The sequence below is a fragment of the Acipenser ruthenus genome, chromosome 1 (assembly GCF_902713425.1).
Source record: "Acipenser ruthenus chromosome 1, fAciRut3.2 maternal haplotype, whole genome shotgun sequence".
Classification (NCBI taxonomy): domain Eukaryota; kingdom Metazoa; phylum Chordata; class Actinopteri; order Acipenseriformes; family Acipenseridae; genus Acipenser; species Acipenser ruthenus.
The window spans coordinates 23553527-23578572 of NC_081189.1; the positions used below are offsets into that span (position 1 = coordinate 23553527).

The window sequence follows — 25046 nt, forward strand, 5'->3', positions numbered from 1 at the left end:
CTACATACTGCATAAGTCACAAAGAATGAATGCAAAAGAACACTATCTCTATCTTAACAATTAAAATAGCTTTTAGTTCATAGCATGTCTTATTAAACATGGTCCCCTTTAATTTTGTAACATTACATTAGTTTTCATAGAAAAAGGCTTAATATTTGAGGAGACCCCCATTAAGAGTCCATTTAGCGCCATTATTTTACACTTAGTTCAGGGTGTTGCGAAATGAAGAGCATGTTATCAAACAGAGTGTTTACATCAGTGTAAATCAGTTTCGACTGTCCACGATGGTTTTCTATTCAATTGATAATTTACAAAATGAGTTACTATCGGAGGATAGAGGCAAGTTGGGGTGCTTTGTTAAAAGATGGAAACCTTTTAAAGAGGAGCTTACTTAAATGTTTAAAACCTGCAAGAATTGTAATGTATAAACCATTGATTTGAAGACATACAGCTAGTCAAAATGTTTGGCATGGAATTTTAGTTTCTTTTAGTATTTCTAATTTCAGCACTATTGAGTGTTTAATGGTTATGGGTAATGTGTAAAGCATAACCAGACTTCAATTTAACAGGCTCAACTCAAACTCTATGATAATCAATGAGCTTAATTTTCAACAATGAATATGTGGACTTGAGGTCTTTTTACCTTTCCAGTGTACAACATATAAGACTCGAATCTGAGAAACAAAATCAACACAAGCTTTTTTGCCACAAGCACAAGACTGATATTTTCTAATGAGCAAATGGTCGTCCATGCTTAAAAATGTCCCTTTAGGTATTCGGATCAATTAACAGCCTTTTAGGGAAAGCATTCATTTTTGTGTAGCAGATATTTCATGAGATAATGAGAAATAATAAATGAAGAAAACAACAACAAAAACAGTACAAGCTTATTTTCAACACAAAAAGAAATATAATAATGATGCCTCATCTTCAGGCATTGATTGTATGCTCAGTATAGTCAGTTAGGTAATAATGTACTTCAATTGCATAAAGTGCCCTAGAGTCCTGTGAATCCACAGTAAATGCAAAGTCCTTTCAACACGTGTGTATTATATAGTGTGCCTTGTGCTCCTGCAACTTTTGGGCATCTATAAGCCTCAGTAAGTTCACATATGTACCTCATGCTGTTAGATAACAAACGTTTGCAGTATATCCTGTTTGAAACATAACAGAAACCATATCCTTCCTTCCTTACTATAACCTAGAAATGAAAACCAAATTTTCAGGCTCTCACGACACAGCATAATGTCTGCTCATGGCTCATTTTTTTTTTTTTTTGGCTACTAACCAGCCAGGGAAATCCAGTGACTACTGCAGAACTTTTCAGCAAAATATCTGGTTTTATTCATTGACGGATCACTTCCAATACAAGGCAACATGCTAATCCTTCTCTCTCCGACAATTAATCTTCTGTTAAAATATGGTGTACATGATTGTGGCAGGGTGAAGGATGGTAAGAGGGGTAAAATCTGGCCTCCCGACAGGTGGAGGCACTAAATGGAGCATCCCGCTCGACTTCACCAAGATGGAGCATGCCTTAAGCATAGGGTCAGGTTGTGGTGGCCATCTTGGGACACAGGTGTTTCAGGTTACACTAATATCAAAGCCGGGTTAGGTCACAAGCACATCTGAGTAGCGGTTGGCTGTGACGGATTGATAGAGTCGTGGCCAGGGATACATCCCTGGCTGGAGGTGGTCTGGTCGCATACAATGCAGAGGAGTAAGGCAGAGAGAGCTGACCCTGTTGTTGTTATGTCGCACTGGTGTTTTGAAAGCACAGAGCCGAGCAGGAACACGGAGAGAGCGAGTAGACAACAACTTGATCAGTGAATGACCGCATTACCCCAAGACAACGGCACGAGAGGACTGGGAGTTAAAAACAACAAGGATTGTTGTTATTGTAAATATTTGTAAATAGTGTGTGTGACATGAACACTCTTGTGAAACCAATACACTGTGTGAGTCACTGAAACTCTTAAGACTTGTGTTATTTCTTTCATCACACACCCCTCCCTCTCACATTTGGTGTCAGCAGTGAGATTTACCCGGGTGCAAAGGGAACAATGGATCCTTCAGAGTTTTTAGAGTTTTTACAAGAGCAGGAACACAGCAGAGATGCACAAGAGGTCCAGCGTCAGGCGTAATGGGCAGGCTTATTTCCGTAGCTATCCGAAAAGCTGTCACTCACGACAGCTGCAAACCCAGAAGCCACGGTCACCAGGATGATGTCGGTGCAGCCCTAGCTGCTAAAAATGACTCCAGAGGACGATGCAGAGGCATTTCTAGTGATATTTGAGAGAATGGCGGAGGCGGCACTATGGTCCAGGGAGGTATGGGCCATTAAGCTTGCCCGTGGACATTGGACACTGAAGAGACGCAGAATTATAATTCTGCCGGTGGATGGAATACAAATCCCGGACTGTCCACCAGGTGGTTGACCTGGTGGACATGGAACAGCAGGGAAGTAAGGTAAACCCCAAGGAGTGGTCCCTGATGGGTTAGAGAAAGTGTCCCTACCCCCCTCCTTGGCTAAGGGGTGGGACAGATCCACCCCGCCTTCATATGTGTTTCCACCTCCCCTTTTATGTTTCAGGTGCCACGAGCCAGGCCACAAGATCGCGGAATGTCTGCAGATAGACTGTGATCTGGGATAGGTGATGGAACAACGGCCAGCAAGTATAAAAGGGGATAATGGTCTGTATTCATGGCGATACCAAGACATATTTTGTCGCGGTATTGACCATAATTTGAAGACCTCATTGTGGGAGGGCAATTCTGTGTGGCCACCTGGTCTCAGCTAGAGGGGGGAAAACAATTGTTGAATTTTCCCTCTAAAGTCCGATCTGTTTAATCCCAAGTTTCGTCCTAGGAAAAAAAAGGGACATCTATCAGAGACACCCTACACACGACGTATAAAAGTACAATATTGAATATTGAAAATAAATGTGTGTTAGAGTTGCAGGCATGTGTCCCTATGTGAAATGACTGGCAAGAACATGATTTTCAAACCAGGGAGGTACCCTCTTGGACATTCTAAGTACTGTATTTGATTATTTATGAAACTTCCTATAATTTAGTTCCAGTTTTTAAAACACACCTGAGTGTGCTATGGGAGGGGTAACACGCATGAAGTACAAATTAGGTTGTCCAGTGTGTATTCGTGAATCCTAAACCTAATACTCAAATTCTAATCCTGAAAGCTATGATAATAATTACATGAATCATTAAAGTGAGTAACACTTGGTATAACAAGGGACACAATTCATTTTGAGGAGTCATCATTTAAATGTCTTTAAAATGTGTGCATTAGAAATAATTATATGTTGTCCTGTCTTTGTGATCTGCAGGATGCTCTAGGAAAGCTTTTGCTTAATTAATTAATTAATTAGTCTATTTATTTGTAACCATTTTGTCTTCAAAGATTGTGATTTACATACTAGCTGAAATTATAAATAATAATTAATAAACTATCACTAGGACTTAGTAACTAATGACAAAATGCCTTATTTTTTGTGGGGTTTTTTTGCGTTTTACTCAGTATTCAAAAGTACCATACTTTTCGAAAAAAAGACAAATAATTAAGAAATGTAATTGAAAATAGAAAAAAGAAAACCAAAAAGAAAAGAAACAAAAATATGAAACGCTAGTTACACAGCTGAAATTAAATAAAGCAACAGAAGAAACACATCAACGACTCAAACGCGCCCCCCTTCCCTTCTCAGTGGTCCCACCCATTCAATGGGATGTACTGTCCCGGGGCACGTAGGTGTGGAAAATGGTCGAACTTTTCTCAGCCCGCCGCCTCCTTTCTCTGTGTAAGCCCACGTGCTAGAGGTTTGATTTGCCCCCACTGACAAGCAGCAACCACAAAACGTCAGATCACATCTGCTCGATTCACAGTCAGAACTCAGACCGACATAGGAGCTGTTTACTGAGGAAGGAGGTGTTTCATATCTATCCCACAGTTTTGTAATCAGCTTCGACCCCGGCTTCATTTCACATGAATTAGTCACTTTAAATAAGTTTTTCACCAGGTTGAGATGACACACAATGGACATGTAACTCTGGAAAAGCAACACAAAACTGTTTTTATAAGACTGCAACAAAATTAAGGAATCGGTGAAGTGTTCTTTCCCACTTAGAGTGAAGCTACGGTACAGTACAGGACTGCTGGTGCTACCAGTCCGCTGAGAGAAAAGACTTGGAAAGGATTTGTTAAACGTTTTACCACAAACCTGAAGTGTTGAGAGTTTTACAGGATGGGGACCCAGTGGGTGTTGAAGTGCTTGCTTGGATGTATTGCCTTATCGGGAATCGTAGTGGAAAAAATATCAGGGCAAAATCAAGGAAAAAAATTCAAACCAGATGAAGAGAAAGAAATGACACCCAACAGAGTGAGAAGAAGAGGACAGCAGGATGTGCTCAGAGGGTAAAAAAATAAAAAAAACACACCTGGACTTTTTAAAATGATTTTCTTTTCTATTCCTTAATGTACGCTGCATATCGTACTGTAATGATAGGTATCATCTATCTGAATTCTTTCAAGCTATATAATCTGAAGTTTGTTTTTATCTTTTGAAGTGTATTTTTGCTCGGTTACTGCAGAAAGAAAAATAGTATTTTTGTTAGCGCATTTTGCTAATGCAATGGGAAAAACAAAATGCAGACAGGAAGGTGATTGACACTTGCATTGTAGTCCGTTTTCTTTCCTAAATTCTCAAATTGGCAAAAGGGTATATTGTGGTCAGTACGTTCTCACATAAATGTTGACCTGTATTAAGAGTTTTTATCACGCTAAACTGAAAAATGCAGTTGGTAATCAAATGCGTGTGTTTCCTTTGGGTGTCATTACTAGGGTTTGTTGCTTTTGAGTGAGGCAAGAAAAAGCTGTTTTAGGTTAAAAGTTAAATAGCATTATCCCTCACAATATAACTGTATCGTAGTCAAAATGTAATGTATTCTACTTAATCTAAGAAATATGAGAAATATGAGAATTTGTTCAAATGATGGCTTCTCCCAAGCATTATTATTATTATTATTATTATTATTATTATTATTATTATTATTATTAATAATAATAATAATAATAATAATAATAATAATAATAATAATAATATTATTATTTTTATTATTTTATATGCCTGTTTTTTGTATCAGTTTAGTAATCGGTATTTATATTCTCACAGCCCCAATGTGTGCGGATCTCGATTCAATTCCTATTGTTGCCCTGGATGGAAAACTTTACCAGGAGGAAACCAGTGCATTGTTCGTAAGTACAACCTATTCTATCTAAAGTAGCTATTGTAAATGCAGAACAAATATATATATATATATATATATATATATATATATATATATATATATATATATATATAATGTAGTTTAGTAAGGAACAAAACTCATGCTTGTATAGGTTTTGTGTTTGCTTGGGCACGCCATATTATAATGGCTATAAAAGTTGTGTCATGACATGTTCATTTTTCATAGCCTGAAGTGTGAGTGTATGTGGTATTCATGACCATGAGTAATTAAATTCTAAGCCTGTGTTGGGAACATACAGTACATTATCTTTACAATACACATCAATGAGTATTGGAACACCCTGGATTTAAAATAAATCTGGTAAGATACAATAAAAAATAGTGCATGATATCTTTGTCAAGTTAATGGTGGATGTCTAAGGTACATAGTACAACTAATCTATGTACTGTGTATTGTGCCTTTTAAATTCTCCACCATAATTACCATATCTGTGTTTTGCTATTTTTGACTGTTCTTTCCCATTTGTTTCCTATTCTTACACTATTCTTTACTAACCTTTATGCTTTCTTACTAGTCAACCTAGACTTTTGATCTCTGGCATAAAGACTATATTAATGGCATGGCAAAGCTCCTCTTTTTAGTTTGCTTCAAGGACAGCTTACACAAAAGTGCTTGCATCTTAATTGCACAGTACACTGGAGTATGGCCATGGAATGTATGCTGTATGTGAATGTTAACCATATGGTTATGCTCGCTGCATTTGTTTGGATTTTCCCATTGGTGGTACTAGGCAAGTTTAAACTACACCAGTACATGCTCTCATACATTTCTTACTGTCTGTTAAGCTGATCATGCAGCAGGCTCAGCGAGGCAGTCACAAATAGCTCCTACATTTCTTGGGTTGGACCTTCAGTTGGTGCTAATTTTTTCCCTTTCATATTTCAGCCATTTGCCGAAGCAGCTGTGGTGATGGATTTTGTTCACGTCCCAACATGTGTACTTGTTCAAGTGGACAAATCTCGCCAAATTGTGGATCAAAATCCAGTAAGTGTTCAAAATGTTTCTTATAAATTCTTGTTTCACATACCAACAGATCACTGTAATTCGAGAGTCAATATATATCGTTTTTTTTAATAGTGTAATAGTGTAAAGATTTTAAATATTATGTTACACTTTCATTATGCCGTGCTGTGTATAATCAAAAAAAATAAGAGGTTCATTGAATACATTATTTTGCGTTTGTCTAAAATAACATTTAGCCTTGTAGCTATTATGTGTTTAAATTATGTAATTCAGAAACAAATATATTTATTTTTGTTCATTATGAAATGTCTCATAGTCTCCAAGGATTTTGTTTAAATGTGTAATAATACTGATTTGTACTTCATATTTCATTTAATAAATTATGTTTGGGGGTGATCTTTAAAAAGAAGGTCAAATACCTCGCTTTCCTGTGTGATATCCTTATCACAGGCAGTTTGTATGTGCTTTATATTGTATAAGAAAAACAGTTATGGTATGAAATAATACCAGTAGAATAATTGGCCCCTTGCCTTAATCTGTGGAATTGTTTACAGAAACCAAGCCGAGCAGACCTACTAAATGACTTTTATTTCATTTGCAGTTCAGCAGTGCAACATCAGGTGTATGAATGGTGGTTCTTGTGCAGAGGACCATTGTCAGTGCCAGAAAGGTTACACAGGAACTTACTGCGGACAGCGTAAGGACTCTTTCACACAATTACCAGTTAAACTGTTCGACCTTTACAATAACACTCATCACTTGCGTAAGGCTTGAATGTGTATATGGTAGGCCTATTAGGCAGAAAATTGAAATATCCATAAAACTATCAGATTTAATTTTATCAGCAACAATACCAGAAACTAACTAAAAAGTGTTTCTAAAGCAATTGAACTTTGTTCATTTCTGGTTTGGAAACTTTATTGGGTGCTTTTTTCTATTCTTTAAAAAAAAACATGATTTGGAGTAAAGGGCTTTGATAATCTATATACATTTTATACTGCTATTCTCTGATATCCAGTGTAGTATGTACTACGTATGTCAAAAGGTCTGACGTCTCAAGAGGTGATGGGTTATTTGGCACTGGCAGCAGAGTACTCTGAAGCCCTACCCTAGTCCTGGTTTGGAAGCTAGCCCAGGGGATAGAGTGTGTTTGAGCGAGAGAGGCAGCTCTTCTCACTGAGGACTTGTAGTTTGCAAAAAAGCAGATATTTATTTTGTCAGGTAGACTGCTCAGGGACCTCAGTTTCACCTTTGAAATATGCAGTACTGTAACAGTTTCAAGAATATAGCTTTGTACTGCATGATACCATTATGGTTCATTTTAAACATATGATGTCTATAAGCAAATTCTCCTAATAATGTTACTGTTGATGGTAAAAAAATGCGGATAGTATTACAAGTTTAAAGCCTTGTATAGCCAAGTATTTTGTGGACTGTAAGACTGGAAAGATACTGGGTTCCAATCCTATCCCAGCTACAGAGTCTCTGTTTAAACATGGGCAAGACGTGTTATGTGCCACTTTTGAATGTTTAAAAATCCTTATGGCATGACACATTTCTCAGTTGAAAGGTCTGCGTTTGCACACTGAAAACAAATTAACATGGTCCATTGATAACACATCAAATACTCAAACAGTTTAAATTCCTTCTTGAAACCTACTGCACTGGTTTAGTTTTGTTTTAATGAGAATTGCAGTCTCCTGGTTGATTGTAATGAGAACTGGAGTCACCCTAATACCACTGAGTTGAATGAAAGCGCCAAGATAAATAATCTGGCCGGCATCTGATTTGGAGCACATTATATAGACAATTATAAGCCAGGGAAATTGATACGCTTTATATAAAACATTTCATAAATTGTACATGGAAAAATAACTTGAGATTTGACCACAGCTGTTCACTTTTCTTTTTTTTTTATCAACTAACTATAATCTGTGCTCGAATTTCAGCTGTGTGCGAGAATGGCTGCCAGAATGGAGGGCGTTGCATTGGACCAAACCGGTGTGCTTGTGTGTATGGATTTACAGGACCACAGTGCGAAAGAGGTAAGATAAATCAGTGGAAAGCATTACTCATTCCTATGTAGGGGATCTGCTTTAGTTCAAGTTGGGTTGGCACTTTCCAACCACATCTGCATTTCCGCCTTATCTAAATGGAGACAGTGACTGTAGTGTGTAGACACATCATTGAAGAATGACTGCAATAAAAAATACTTTCAACACTGTTGCTAAATAGGAGATCCAACTCTAACTGATTTTTATATCTCAGCTCTGCAGTGGAAGTGAATCCACGATTGAAGTTTCCAGCAACTCTGTTTGACAGTTCTGAAAAGATAAAACCTTACAATCAATACTGCGGTTTGTTTTCTATTCATGTACAGAAGTTACTGTTTACAAAAAGTCGGAAACACATCCCATAAAAGCTGTCATCCTGGTGTCAAGGCACCATGCCAGGATGACACTGGTCTGGAAGCAATCTCAGATTGATTACTGCCTCTTATTCCATCAAGGAAGATGTGGGTAGAAACCACATGCATTCTATTCTATTCTTTTGGTCTAATCCCTATACATGGCAGATGAGCACTTCTGAAGAATTCTGAGGTTGCTATAAAACAGTGCTGTAGGCAGCGGTCCAGATAAGTTGCGTATCTGCACTTTAACATACGCACTAAATTAAAATTTAATGCGTAAAAATGCACAAAGCAATTTTGCTGTACAGCTGGTTTGCCTCCCCTAAAACAATTACAGAATACAATGTCTTCAGTTACTCGGAAACTGTACATAAGAATAACCAACCCAACAAACATTATCCAATCTCTGGCTAGCCCTGTTGTCTTTGCAGCCAATCACAGTAAGAATAAGAAAAATTTGAAGCTCCACAGGTTGAAGCGTAAATATCCCAGTCCAGCTACAAATCCAACTGGAACCATCGAACTACCAAGGCAACCGCTAAAAAAGGTGCCTATAATATTAAACAAGCTGCTTTATAACTCATAAATGCATTTCCTTATTGACTTTATCTGTATGGCTTTATACTGAAGTTTTAACATGTTCGCTGAGTTTAAGAATTTAATGTTAAAATATAACTAATGTAATTAATTTGCAGAGTCAGTGTGATACCTCAAAAAAAATGCGCTGAGCCGATAAAGAACCTTGTAGAACACACACGTGGTTGTATGGTAGTTGCAGTTAAAATGGGATGCCTACACCATTACCATTAAGGATTGTACTGTATTCATCGAGATTACTCATGACTTCAAGGTAATGTTGCATTTTACCCCCTGAAAATACATTTTACTCTGTCAGTGTTAAAATTAAAGTTACTCCCAGACCCAAAACCTTACCTGGAGCGCTGGCTGTAGGCTAAAACACCTATCAGAGCTAACAATAACTTATAATAGTGTCTGGGAGATATATTATAGGTGCTGTCAACTGTTTTGAAATGTCAGGGTTATATGGGATTACTTTTATTGATATACATTTCCAGTAGTTTTGTTCTGTAAAATGAATCAGAGGGTAAACGTAAAGAAACAGATGTCACAAATGTTATGCAGCATGCATACATTTAAAGTCACTGGAGGTTTGGGTCAAGTAGTGCAAGTTGGTATAGGAATCTAGACTGTTTGAGGTTCCAAACAAAACAGATGACAGATAAATTCACTCTGGTGGAGCAAGCAAGGCATATTTGTGCAAACTCATTACTGAGGTCCCTAATTATAATCAAGCTCTACATGTTAAGATGAATCTAATGTGTTGCATGCCTAGTTTTTTGGCACGTGTAAGTTTGCTCTTGAAGGGTATAGCTGTGAGAGATCACCTCCTACTAAAAGTCGATAGATGCAGCACAGTTGAGGAACAGCTGGCACTGGTTTCTGTTTAAGTGTACACCTACAGAATGAAGTCCCATGAATTTATAATGTGAACGGTTAGCTAAGGATAAGAGTTTTCAACAGTTAAACAAAGAACAGATCATTTGATTATAGTGCTGGGACGAACACAGGATTTTCATGTTCAGATATATTTGCTCATAATTTAAATATCTGTTTGGATATTCGTTTGTTTTCAAAAAGTAATAAAAAGCATTATTGTGCTCACAACGCAGGCAGAGACAGCATAGCAGCAGGGGCAGGGGGTCGTGGCCCCTGTGTGCGTGTGCCTTTTACATCAAGACGTTACAATTTGTAACATGTTGAAGTAGAAAAATATACCAGGAGTAAATAATAAGTTGTGTAGGCCTTACTTTACCCCAGTGAATTAACTATAAAAAAGGATGTCAAATAGCAGTTCAAGTTAAATGAAAAAACTATTTTGGTTCTCATGTATTACATTCCACATAACAGAAAGTCGCAACAAAAAATATATAATATATAAAATCTATGTAGAAATCACTACACAACATTTACAGCAAGTTGGGCACTGTTTATAGAGCGCATCCTGAACTCACGTGGAGTGCCTTTACTGGATGCGCCACTTGGGAGCCCTTAAAACTTTTAAAAAGAGGCTCAAGAGCTGCTGTGTTTTTTATATGATTTTAGTCAAAAGTTTACATATCCCAATGGCTTTTTCTTGTAGAGCTCCTAAATTAAAAATTCTTCGTTTTCGAGAAATTTCTAGAAATGATAAATTTCCTTTGGGGTATGTAAACTTTTGACTACAACTGTATATATTAATCTGACATATCACACAGAGCTCTTTTTCATTTGCCATTTTTGAAAAAGTCACGCAACTTCTGGCGAGGTGGTAAATAAGGTATTTTTGTCATTTCTAATGAATATGAATATCTGATTTTTGTATCCGAAAACATGTCAAAAAATATTTGTTTTGAATATTCAGATATTTGTCCCAGCACTATTTTATTATGTATTTCCATCCCAGGTCTGTCATATCAGTGCACACAATGTCAAGCATTAATTTGCATCCAACATAAATCTAATTTCGACAATATAATGGATCACAAATGCATTGAAAAGAATTTACAATTTATTACACTTTCTGTAGTAGACAAGTCCATTGCGGGAGGTATACGCAATACCTCTAGCTTACCCAGATTATTGTTGGCTAAGGTTCAAATGCCAAGCACTTCGTATACAGTTTAGGGCGGTTGTTGGTTTTAACTAAGTATTTACCTTTGATTTTTAAACTATTGATTCACTGGACATGATCAAGGGCTGCATAGAGGAAGAGAGGAGTTAATAATAGAAGATATGTTCTTATAACTTATAACTAAGCATTTTGATTAGATTTATGGAATGTGGCATATATATATATATGTTTTAATTGGTCCCATGTCAAATCCATAGATGCATTCAATCAGTTGAGTCTTTCAGAATGAAGGGTTTTGAGAGTTTATGGTTTTGAAAAAATAGGCAGCATCATTTATTAACCAAACTAAAAGTAAAATACAAATATTTGGAGACAGACTTATTTTATACATGAGAGGAACACATGACTGAGGAACAGGGAATAAAATAAAACATCCTGAGATATTTAAGACAAACGTTTTCTGTATGAGTGAGAAAGCAAGCCAACACGTTTCTCTAGAGTGATGAAGTCATGGCATGAGTGGAAACTGTAAAGCACATTGCCCATAGTGCACTGTTTATTTCAGACACGATAAAATCAGCAACTTTAGGAATAATTAGTGAGACTGATTTCATGTGGCTTACTTTGGAATGGTAGTCAGGAACATTGACAAAACAGATGCAGGATAGTTAAATTTTGGTTATATTTTTTTCTTTCCTAATATATATATATATATTTTTATACATATAAGCAATCCACATGTCTTTTAGCATTATTGTTTAGATCATTGCCGGGAATGTTTTCTCTGTTTTATTGATTATTCAACAGGTGTCAAAGAGAAATGTTTTAAAAAATATATTATTATTATTATTATTATTATTATTATTATTATTATTATTATTATTATTACTATTATTACTATTTCTAGGTGTTTGCATACTGCTTTTTTGCTGACCACTATAATTGTCTTTTAAAGCTGTTTGTTATTTTCTCACTAATTTAGAACACATGTAATTTTCCTTCGGATTGGCCTCCCAGACACTGTGCTACGATAAAAAAAGTGACTGCATGGCTGGCGATCGAGCTCCTACCAGACTCATTTCCGGGCTGGAGACGGCAGACTGTGCAGTAACTAATGACTGGCAACACTGCTGAGCTAAAAAGGAAGCAGGACTTGGTTACGAGTTCTGATACCACTTAATTTCTCTGCCTTTCTTTGTATGCTCACAATGTCAAGTAAAGTTGTTCTCAATGTAAAAAATGTGACAACTTTAATCCTGAAATGAAGTAGCTTGTTGGTTTGTCTTCAGTTTTTTTTGTTGGTAGTTGAGATCAAGAGATTAGATTAGAAGTGATTTTCCAGTGGTATAGAGGCCGGGGTGGTGGTGTGTCTGTTAAGCCATCACTATAGACCATTTCTAACATGGCAAGCTACTGAGTAGATCTGTGAATTAGAGAAGTGTCGTGAAAACAGTAGAACTGAACACAAGGGCTGGTGGACTGTACTTAATGCAAACAGATATCCCTGTGAATCATATTGGAGTTGCTGATTCTTATTTTCTATATGATGAAACTTATGGGTATCTTTGTAGATTGTGTTGCAAATCTGCATGGGTTTAAGGCTATGTACTGTACTGGTTACATGGCACTACAGTATGCAGCAAGAGTTAAGACAAAACTCAGAAGTGACACACCACAGTCATGTTTAGTATTCCTGTCAGATTTTCATTCAGTGAAATCTCTCCAGTAGGGAATTAAATTGCCCTTGATAACTAAATTGACATGGTAACTACTAGGACATATTATAGGACATATTATAATACATTGGGGAATGCCTGTACTGAACAAGAGTATGATTTACAATTAAACCCAAGCATAGTAAATAATTATCCATACTTAACACTAACACTACCACTAATTCATAATGAATGAGCAGTATTGAATGTATCTGATATTGATGCTTACCTCAGATGAAATACATATATTTAGTTCATACATTGTTGTGTTTGATTTACTGACACATTTATAAAGTGTAATCTGTATGAGTATTTTGATATTGTAGTCTGGTTCTGTGGGTTCAACATTTAGGCTTAGGCTAGGCTTAGTTTATGTTTCTTTCAACACTCATCTCTAAATTCCTGTGTGATATATTGCTCAGAGAACGCAGTCTTGCAGTTATCTAAAACCTGTACAAATAATCTGCCATGTAAACCATCTGTAAAGTTTCCCAGCTGACCCCAATGATAACCTGTATGGTAATGAGACATTCTTTTTGTGTAAATAACCTTATCTGGAGTTAATCATGCATATCAATCTATGTAGAGGCTATTGTTAAACGTTCAGCTGTGTTGATGAGTTGCATCTCCTGAACAAATTGGAGCCCAATCTGAAATTAAATTGACAGCACTTTAGTTAAAACTATTTCAGGTATTATCACCATCTAAGTTGTGACATTTCTAACAGTAACAGCAGGGGGAATTGCCTTTAGTTTGTCTACTTTAATAGATATCCAAGCTAACAACCTTGAGGTCTATTGGTCCTATCTTTTCAGAAAAGTTTTTCTCAAAATTAGGCTCTTTGATTTTTGTAAATTATACTAGAACTTCCTGATAGCTGTGGCTCGGCTTGCAACACATGAATAACATTTCAAAATCTGCCACGTACTGAACCCAAATAAAACAGTGTGCAGGCTGGGTTAAAATACTGTCTCCTGCACTTGTGCCTGCTACCATCTGTTTTTATAGTTAAACTGTATGTCTGTGCCAAATAAAAAGGAATATTTGCACTAAAGATGGGATTAATTATGCGATTTTTAGGAAGTTCTGAACAGTAAAGAACTTCTAAGCTAATGAAAGAATGCTTCACGTGATGTGTTGGTGTGTGTAGCTTAAAGGCAAAATCTGAGCCACGCATTCTTATTTTGATCCAGACAAAAAATTGCTGAGATATTGGGGAAATAACCTGGTTTTGTTTTTAGTCTACTGGTTCCACTGGGATTTTTTGGGGGGGATTTTATATCTGCTTGAATTCAATTGTCTAATAAAAAAGATAAATTATCTTAACATTTGAAATAGCACTTTTGCTTTAATTATGAAGATGGTGTTTGAGAAGCTAAAAGGATTCAGCAAACTTTGATTTTTGACAGGTTTTAGTGCAAATGTACAAGCTAATGGGAGCCAAGAATGTTTTTGGATTAATCCGTTTTTAATAGTTTGGCTAAATATGTGCTGTTAAATAGTTCCCTGCCGTTATTCTTCAAAACTTTTAAATACAGAGGGAGTGTGTGATCTGAGAAAAGCTAAACGATCTGAGAAAAGCTAAAAAAAATAATTTTGATGAAAACTTTCTTGTTGGAAATTTCTTAAAGAAGGAAGACCAAATGTGCAGCCTGGACAAGGAACCATATGAGTGCCTTATACACATTTCATTCAGATCTGGAATGTATAGTAAGGCAGTCTTTCATTTCCTTAAGAATATGGCACAGCAATCTGTAAGTTTTATTTTAAGTGTGTTGAATAAGTTCATGGTTCATTTTATAGCCGTTTCAATGGGAACAATATCCTTTAGAAATGTGCCCTCTGTAACTTTACCATACTTGTAAGGCTCAACACAGAACTTTTGAAGTGAACTCTAAAAACATATTTCCTGTACTGAATAACTTAATGTTGAAGTCAAAGGGCTTTTGAGGCATACTGTGTTGGGTTTTTAATTATGCCTTTTGTAAAGTATGAATTCAGTGTTTAGTATGAATTCATTTAATATAATTTCTAAGCCATGAAGGCAAAACGTAACTGTTTTATAGTACATATGCATTCAATGATCTTAAAGGGACAATATGTTTTTTTAAATGTACTGTTACTAACTGTGTCTGTTACTGTAGAAAATAGCTTACTGTAGATATGCCTTGGATAAAGACGCCTGCCAAATAAATACATAATAATAATAATAATAATAATAATAATAATAATAATAACAATAATAATAATAATAACAACATGTTGTAATAGCTCGTCCACTGCAGTCACACAACCTATAAAAGGTGGATACAAAATTGAAATTAATAATATTAATAATACAAATAATGAAAAATGCATGCCAAAGACTTTGTTTTTGGAGTCTAATCCACAATTACAAACGAAATCAGAATGAAATATGGTTCTACAAATTAAAGAACTGTAAAACTTACTTTGAGCAGAAAAATGCAGTGCTATGTTAAACGAGTAATGCATTGTACACTATGGCCATTTTTCGGTACACCTGTAGATGTTTGTGACTTCCGGTGGCTAAATTGAACTTTAAGAAATCGGACATTAAATGTCACAGGACTATCTGTATTGGACTATAAGTTTTCACTCACTATGTGATACAGAAACAGAAAAATCAAACACATTGAAATTGTGTATAGTTACTGGATATGATGAATGAATTAAAATTATCAAGGGTGCTACGTGGAATAAGTCTGCTATTCTTCAGCTACAGTGTGCTTGATTCCTGTACGGATCATAATAATGTGGGAAATTACACACATCACATTCAATTAGCAGAGACATGATGGTTTCCATCACATGAAACATGTTGTTTCAGTTCAACCTTGGGTTCATAGTAGACCGTTAAGATTAACTTGACACTTCATTACAGATTGAATGGTTGTAAGGTTCAGAAGGGAGAATAGCTCTGTAATGGTAAATGCTCATTTTCTGTATGTCTTGGGGAGTTGGATAACAATCTGGTAAAAGCTAGAATGTAAGCTAAAAAATAAATGCTTATTAAACTGCTTTTCTAAGACAAATATTTTTCTTTCCACTGAAGCACACTACAGTTAATCAGTGGACATCCTGGTTCTGAGGCATTTAAACTTTGCTGACCTGACCCAATTTCTCAAAGATTTAAAGTTTCAAATCCAATACTGACCACTTTCTGAAAAACAAACAGCTTCCAAAACCACAGTATAAGTAAGTATGATAGATTAGAAAGTAGTTTCCACTTGTTTTAAAATTGTGGTTACTTGGATGACATGACTTGAGTGTAGATGTTTAGACAGTTATGGATCACAGAGTGAAATTTGTGTATTTTATACTCTAAAGAGTGAACCAGTACCAGCAGAGGACATACAGTATTGCTTTAATCAGCACTACATGGTCAAATGAATAAGGTAGTCGATATTGCATTGTGGTATTCTTATGTGTTGATCCCACACTGAAGACAGGCAGGTGATGCCACAGATACACAGAAGTGCAGTGAAACACGCCAGCATGGTGCTCAGTATTTATTAACACATAAAACAAAAAAAACAAACACTAATGTCATGTAACGCTACCAGCAATGGTATCACACAGAGGACGATACAGGACTCTAGAAACACCAAAAATAAAACAATACAACAAACTATAAATCAAAGGTGCCATGAAAACGGCAGGCCTTGCAGCAGCCCCGATCACAGTGATCTCTATGTTTTTATACTGATGCTGTTTTTATACTGACGCACCTTTGATTCGCTGAGACACGCCCATCTGCCTGCTGAAACAGCTGATTGCTTTCAGCTGCTGCTTCACGCAGACAGGTAGACGTCCCCGGCAGAGCGCCACAGCAGTTAAACAATTAAATGAATCTATTTACAGCAATTAACCCAAAAATATACAATAAACTACATATTTCCCATGTGCAGGGCTTCTGCCCTGTCACATGCATGTATATAAGCTCCAACCCAAACTGTGTTTTTTCTTAAGCAGAACAACTGAGAGACGCTTCTTTTGTGACATTACATTTAAACTTTTAGTTTGATCGTTGCTTAGGTTGATTCAGTGAAATTTCTCAAAAACACGAATCACAATTCTTTTTACATTATAACATACATACGCATGAGATAAGGTTTTAGGCACATGAGAAATACACGATGGGTGTACAGAAGTACTGGATTTAGTTTGGTAAGATGGTGATATATATATTTGTCTATACCTTGGACTGTAAGATTATTTCTTTAGAACTTATACTGTTTGATTTGACCTTAGGTCTTTTCAATTAATGGGAAATGTGGCATTTATATGTCTTATATGTATGGATGATTGTTGCAGTAGAAACACACTTTCCATACGACATTAAAACATGATTACATCTAATCTCTTAAAGCATCCCCCAGTCTTCTGAACAGGACACACGTCTCCAAAGTAAAGTGTTTCATTTGAAATTGCTTGTAAAATTGCAGTGCATCTGCACTTAGTCTGGCCTCATGCTGGAATGTGTTAGTCATTACCCTACATGTCTTGCCACCCCCCTATTAAGATATCTAAAATTAGAAAACAATTCTGTACCATCAGTCAATCAGCTTCCAGCTCTAGCGGGCTTCTATCAGACAATAGATAGAAGTTCAGCATCTGAGACACGAACAGTAATATTGCTCCATTCAAATATCGGCACTTTCCAGATAAATTATAATGAGCATGTGTTTTTTTCTCTCATTATGTAGTGATACCTGACAAGAGCAAGGTAAATGTAGGTTTTGAAGTGTTGTTTTAAAGAACATCTTGATGAAGGCTTTACCATATGGTAGTTGACCGTGACCTACGCCCTTTGGCTCGGGATGCATAACTCCAGTAGCGGTCAACTGCCACAAGATGTCTGCTTTGAATTTCTATCGTTCTTGGCTTAGAAAATACTGCTGTTGTTTTAAATTGGCCTTGCCGAGGTAGGATTTGGAAGATGTTTTACTCATTATTGCCATCTGCTTTTTTTCCCTGAGAAGAGTCACATCTCTAATTAGCATATTCATATTTTCTGTGGTTATTCTGGCTTATACAGTACTGTGACAGGATGGTCGAGTGGTGATGTCACAGACCAGGAAGTAACCACACACAGACAAGGTACTACGGGCTGAGTCGCAAATTAGCTTGTTTTTCTTTATTAATAAATTGAATATTTAAACAAAAACAAAATACTTATACACAAAACAAAACAGCACGGTGGCCAAAACAAACATAAAATAATCAACAAAACAAGTGCTGTTTTGGAGATAATTAGGCATGAGTAGCAACTGTATATTATATATTTTCAGTTCTTACTTTTTACGTTCCTCCTCTGAACAACCTAACTATAAAATTGAGCCAATATTTGTTCCTGAGTCTTTTCGCTACCTAGATGTCCTGAACAAGGGACATTATGAGCCAACCGCAAAGCTGTAGAACAAGTATTGCTTTACAATCTGACCTGTGCCCGAGGCTTGGGATACCCTGTATAGTAAATGCCCAGAAATAATGTGATGAGGATATGCGAGTGGCCGGTTGCCTTCAACCTCCTTCCTCTTGATAGACCGAACCTGTCCCTAGAGGTTGGCCAGCATAGGGTCATTTTTTTGTTTCCACGCTAGGTCACCATCTCAGTCCCAGAATTTTAGTATGTCGTGCGTGTGTATCGTAGCTTCACACTGGGGGTCTTGGTAACCTGCCCCCGCAGATCACACTGGATACCAATCCCCTTTCCCTGGCGTTTATTAGACATCGAGGATTCTCCCACCAAACCCCAACCTTGTCCCATTGACATTCCCTCCCATTTTAATGCCCTTCACTCTCTTTTTGTTTTCTTTGGGTGGAACTGGTCTTACCGGAGACTGTCCCTACCGTCTTGGTTATGGCTGTTTCAAAATGTGGCCACTTGACCTAATCGTTTGCCACAGCCACGATTATAGTCACATATATTTTAGTAGTGGAATATGTCCGTGTTTCCCCATGGATACAGGAGATGACCACTGAGACCAGTGGCAGCCAAGTCACCCGCACAAAGAGAGCCACCTCAATCAAGGTTTGCCTGCATCGTGAGTCCACTAATGTGTGGGTGCTCACCTTACCAACCCCTACATCAATAATACAAGGCCCCTCCCAACCATTATCCCTGGACTTACCTGCCTCCGGTGTTGGATAATGTGAGGCCACGCCACACTCCATTGCTGAGGGCAAATCCTGGCGAGGGGACCAGCCTCATGACACCGGTAGCACACCAGGGAAAAGGGTGCCCACGGAGCCTGTGTGTCCCGCTGTCGGCTTGGCAGCGGGGAGGGGGCCCCTGATCTCACCCAGCTGGGAGTGTATGATTTTAAACTTCTAATTAATTACTACTTTATAATGCAGCATGAGGGTAGATAAGGGTGGGAAAGGGTGGGAAAGGGTGGGAAAGGGGGGGGGGGGGGCGGAATCAAGCAGAAAAATATGTGGTTGAGATTCGGTGCAAGACTGGCCTCTTCAGGGGAAAAGAAGTAGATCAACCTCTGTAACAGCTTGTACAAGTGAGCCTGGCCCCGGGTTTGTGCTTAGCCTCTGCAGATCGCAGATTGGAGGATGGAAACCGCGGACCCACATGATGTAGAAAGATAGTGAATTCTGTTTCCACCAAAAGAATAGTGCGTAATTAATACTTTACTGCTGTGTTAACTAGTACTAATGAATGTATATTTATAGCTTCCTACATGTCAGGAGGGTTAGCATATCATGTTTGAAAAAAAAGATGCCCATGGGGACCCTAAGCAGCTGAAATCAGCAGGAGAGGAAATGGAAGTGGGCACCAGCAGTAGCATTAACCTGTTGGCTGTTTGCCAACACTGATAGGCCTGGTCACTTCCTAAAGCAGTCCTTCGGTTTAAACTCATGATTGCACACACTTAAAAAAGTGCATGTCCTCTTGCAGGCTTCCTTAAAAATCTGAGCAAAATTAAGACTGCATTCCCATGAGACGAAAGTTTACTTTACTGCAAAACTGAAATGTTTGCTTTGAAACAGGAACACACTCAGCTGGCTGTCACAACGAGTAAGTTCACAAACAGACAGCCCCATTAACCCCCTAATCTCCTTTGTCTGTTTAAGATGATTTCATGATAATTACTTTTAAATGAGTGTGTAAGCCTCGGAATGTTGTGCTTGGAAAGCATGGTTCTATTAGCCCTGAAAGGAACACGTGATTATACCATGAATGAACACCATAGTGGCTCGGCAAGGCACTGGGATTGTGATAAATCCTACAAAATCCACAGGGATTAGCCTGATTACTGCGGCCTTCCTCTGCAAGTGGATACAGGTCTTAAGACTGCTTTGTGGAAAATCAGACATTAACACTTGAAAGCAAATTCTGGCACTGGCTCATTTTTTGATTCTGTAATAAATACCGCTGTTTTGAAATTCAAAGTGAAAGTGATATGCTCCTGAAGTTAAAAAAAAAAAAAAAAATGCTTTGAGATCAATGCACAAGAAAATAGTTATTTTTTATCATTTGGAATTTAGTTAAATTGACTTTACAAATGAAAAGGTTATATTGAATGTCATGAGCAGGATGTAATGCTGAACACTGTAGCATGTTGTTGCAGTTTAAATAGATCTAATTTAACTAATTTCACAAATGAAACATCATTGTAGGTACTGGTTGACAAGTGTTAGGTTGTTTAACCATTGTTAACATGGCTTAAATGCTGCTGACACTGATTTCTGTTTGTATTGGTACAGTCGATGGTGGGTAAGATTGCTTTGCGTGTTGATATATATTTACTTCTTCTTCCATGTACGGGATACTAGTGCTGTATTTGTAGTGTATTATGATAATTAATGATACAATCTGAAAACATATCAAGGGTGAACAGGCAATGAGTGAGAGACAACTCACATCAGATAAACAGCACTCCATCAATTTGTCCAAATGGTTTTACTTGAACTACAGATATTTTGAGTGCAGCCATAGTGTTGTGATAAAACTCGAAAGTTCATTTCCCAGGTCTGTTGCAAGGCAGTCAGAACAGCTCACATCGTGTGCTGTAAGAACCTTTCAACATTGAAGTAATGGGAGAGCTTTTCTTTGCTGAGTAAATCAAAGTTCTCTTCTCTGTAACAGAGCACATCTCCACATGCTTTTTCTCCACCTTCTGCACAGCTGTGCCATGTAGCTTTTAATAGGGTTTGTTTCAGGCCAAATGAGCAACAAAGATGTCATTGACACTGGAGTTTGTATATGAGAGGCTGATTTAATGTTCCCCAGGCCACATGCCACATGCATAAACTTCAAGAATAGGGTAAGAAATAAAAGCAGATAGAAACCCCTTTCTCTGAGCCTGTGAACAGGATCGCTTGCAGTGGTGACGTCAGACCAGAAACACAGACTCAGGAAGTAGTGGGGCAAAACTGAAACGCTACGGCGTTCAGCCTTTTATTAAATAATAAACAAAAACAAAAGATTTAAACAAAACAAAATACTACAAAACAAAAAGGCGCGTTGGCCAAACAAACAGAAATAAACAAATAAGTATTGTGCTGGTGTAAAAACCAGCACGCTTAGCAATTGTTTAGGTTTTAATTTCTTTACTGTCTAACTCCTCACTCGTTCTCCACTCTCGAACACCCTCAGCCTGTGCGCAGACAGCTGCAGGCTTTTATATTCTGGTTGAGGGCTTAACTAGCTATTAGTTAATTATTCTATTACCCCTCGGCCATAGTCTGCACGAGTTTAATAAGGATGCGTGACTGTCAACTAGTTAAATAATCAGTAGCTGATCAGTCACGCATCCTCACAAGGTTTTAATAAATCAAAAATACAAAATAACAAATAATAGCGGCAGCTTTACATCTGCGCCGCAAACAATAAGATGATAAATAATAATGAAATAGCGCACATAGATATATAGGGGTGGGACACACCGCCACAGAGCCCCAACCACTTTAATAAATAAAAAATGAACCCTAACCCAATTAAGTTTAATTTAGATTATTTTGTCATGGGCCAAATACCACATTGTTGTGTTTATGGCCTCTGTTCTTCTTGTAATGTGGATACTAGGTATTGCTTCTAGGGTGTGGTTCAGAGTAGACTTGTAAAGTCAAGCGCTGGGAAGCCGAAAGCTGGGCGGCTGAAACAGGAGTCGACCTCTTAGAGCCTGGAGGAAGGGCTACCTTCAGCCACGGATTCCCTGAGGTTTCCCCCTAAAAAATATGTGAGTAGGGGGTTTTTCCTTACCTGAGTGCTGAGCGGTTCGTATTTAGTTCTATGGGGGTGCATGGCCAGGCTGGAGAGGCTGGGCGCTTTCCCCTGGCACAGTGATGCTCCGGGGGACGGGCCATGTCAGCTTTCATTTGCATTCATTTTTCAAAATTTGAGGGGTAGCTAGCATACGCCACTGTGGGGTGCGTTAATCATTATTATTTTTCATTCATGGTTTGATGGCCTCGTCTTTTGGGGGGGGGGGGGCTCATAGCCACTTCCTAGCTGCATGTAACCGTTCATGTTTTTCCAGCCGGCCTTATGCAGGTAGCCTTTGCACACCCACGGACGAGGCCTCCTGCCACATTTATTATTCACATGGGCCCTGAGTGCCCATCACAGTAATCGGGCCCTAAGGTCCCATCACAGTTCATCAAACCATCTACAATTGCAATCAATAAATCTTAGCCATGGCGGATTCTCCATGCTGAATGCGTATTTTAGCTAGAAAATGCAAACTGTTCTACGAGTCGTTTTCTATACTGTGAACAGGATGTGAGGTGGTGTATTGACTTCAATGTCCAAACAGAGTTAATGTTTCCAAAATGTCCCTGTTTATTTACCACAAAAACAAAATAAACCACCTCTTTACCAGCTATGTTATTGGGGGAACACAGCAGGTTTGCAAACCCAGAAATAATAACATACAATGATAATCCCACGTCTCCAGTGCACAAAACTGTGCTCTTCAAAAGTCGGGGATCGTGGTGCGTGACAGTGTTGTGTAGTGAAGGGAGTGTTCAGGGCTTTGTGCTGGCTCCGTGGTGGCAGCTACTGCTCCCTTACTCACCTACTTGCAACACGTAACAAAACAAACAAAGCTCTGGCTGTATATCACGCTCAGTGTAAGGGGCCGTACTTGCGTAGCTGCGTCCCCTTTGTACTACCCAACTCCTCCCTGCAATCAACTCGGCGCCATGGTTTCTCCAATCGCTGCCTGCCCTGTAGTTGATCGCAAGGGATTAGTTTTGTGTACGTGCAGCTACGTGCTTCCTTCAAGATGTCCGACTTCCAGTTTCTGCATAGTACCAACCTTACACAGAGCCCTTTCGGTTGGGAGGGAAATTTGCAGTTTGGATTCTTTCTCTCTGTTACATACACACATACAATTACCTTATTCCATGTATGAAAATATTTCATTTGCAAACAGCAGGAGAATGTGGCCTTAAACTATGTAATATAGTACTTTTATACAATTATATATTTTATGTTATCATGGCGACAGACCCCTAAACTACAGAATTGTTCATACGTATAAACGTGACTAATATTTTTTATATTAGACTCCTTCCTACGTCATCATCTTCTTCAGTGTGCAGTGTCTGTCTGTGCCGACAAAATACTGTAAAGAGGACAACAATAGGCTACATTCAAAACAAAGGTATGGACAATTTGAAACAAATTTAAACAGACCTTTCTAAAAGAGCAAGAAAATGAAAGAAGAAAAACACTTACTGACATAAACCACACAATGTTGTATTCATGTTCAGTGGGAAAAATTAGAGAATTTCACCCGATACCTGACAAAGACCTGGACAAACACCTTTCAAATTTCATCTTGTCAGTAAAAAAAAAAAAAAGGGGGGGACGACTTTGAAACAAGTTCTCTCCGAAGCATTTTTAGCAGCGTTGACCATTACATGTGCAGACATAATGAATGCAGCATTTTCCAGAGCAGCCCTTCACAAAAGAAATCTCAGCCAAACAAAACATCTTAAGAAAGAAGGGAAAGGCAACCAGCTTTAAGAAACATAGAGTATATAAAATAATAATATGGGTCAGAATATACAGTGCCTTGCGAAAGTATTCGGCCCCCTTGAACTTTGCGACCTTTTGCCACATTTCAGGCTTCAAACATAAAGATATGAAACTGTAATTTTTTGTGAAGAATTAACAACAAGTGGGACACAATCATGAAGTGGAACGAAATTTATTGGATATTTCAAACTTTTTCAACAAATAAAAAACTGAAAAATTGGGCGTGCAAAATTATTCAGCCCCCTTAAGTTAATACTTTGTAGCGCCACCTTTTGCTGCGATTACAGCTGTAAGTCGCTTGGGGTATGTCTCTATCAGTTTTGCACATCGAGAGACTGAAATTTTTGCCCATTCCTCCTTGCAAAACAGCTCGAGCTCAGTGAGGTTGGATGGAGAGCATTTGTGAACAGCAGTTTTCAGTTCTTTCCACAGATTCTCGATTGGATTCAGGTCTGGACTTTGACTTGGCCATTCTAACACCTGGATATGTTTATTTGTGAACCATTCCATTGTAGATTTTGCTTTATGTTTTGGATCATTGTCTTGTTGGAAGACAAATCTCCGTCCCAGTCTCAGGTCTTTTGCAGACTCCATCAGGTTTTCTTCCAGAATGGTCCTGTATTTGGCTCCATCCATCTTCCCATCAATTTTAACCATCTTCCCTGTCCCTGCTGAAGAAAAGCAGGCCCAAACCATGATGCTGCCACCACCATGTTTGACAGTGGGGATGGTGTGTTCAGGGTGATGAGCTGTGTTTCTTTTACGCCAAAGATAACGTTTTGCATTGTTGCCAAAAAGTTCGATTTTGGTTTCATCTGACCAGAGCTCCTTCTTCCACATGTTTGGTGTGTCTCCCAGGTGGCTTGTGGCAAACTGTAAACGACACTTTTTATGGATATCTTTAAGAAATGGCTTTCTTCTTGCCACTCTTCCATAAAGGCCAGATTTGTGCAGTATACGACTGATTGTTGTCCTATGGAC

At 38.0% G+C, this 25046-nt stretch overlaps 1 protein-coding gene across 2 annotated transcripts in view; it reads left to right on the forward strand.

Moving 5' to 3' along the window:
* Positions 1 to 3771: 3771 nt before the first annotated feature.
* The window catches only part of LOC117409181 (fibrillin-2), a 93175-nt gene continuing 71900 nt past the window's right edge, over positions 3772 to 25046 (forward strand). The window contains exons 1-5 of one of the 2 annotated variants that reach the window (XM_059022313.1): positions 3772 to 4429; positions 5187 to 5269; positions 6208 to 6306; positions 6887 to 6982; positions 8235 to 8330. In XM_059022313.1, the coding sequence (XP_058878296.1) occupies positions 4260 to 4429; positions 5187 to 5269; positions 6208 to 6306; positions 6887 to 6982; positions 8235 to 8330 (544 nt within the window). In that variant the 5' untranslated portion in view covers positions 3772 to 4259. The remainder of the gene's footprint in view (positions 4430 to 5186; positions 5270 to 6207; positions 6307 to 6886; positions 6983 to 8234; positions 8331 to 25046) is intronic. The other variant, XM_034924604.2, reaches the window with a different exon arrangement.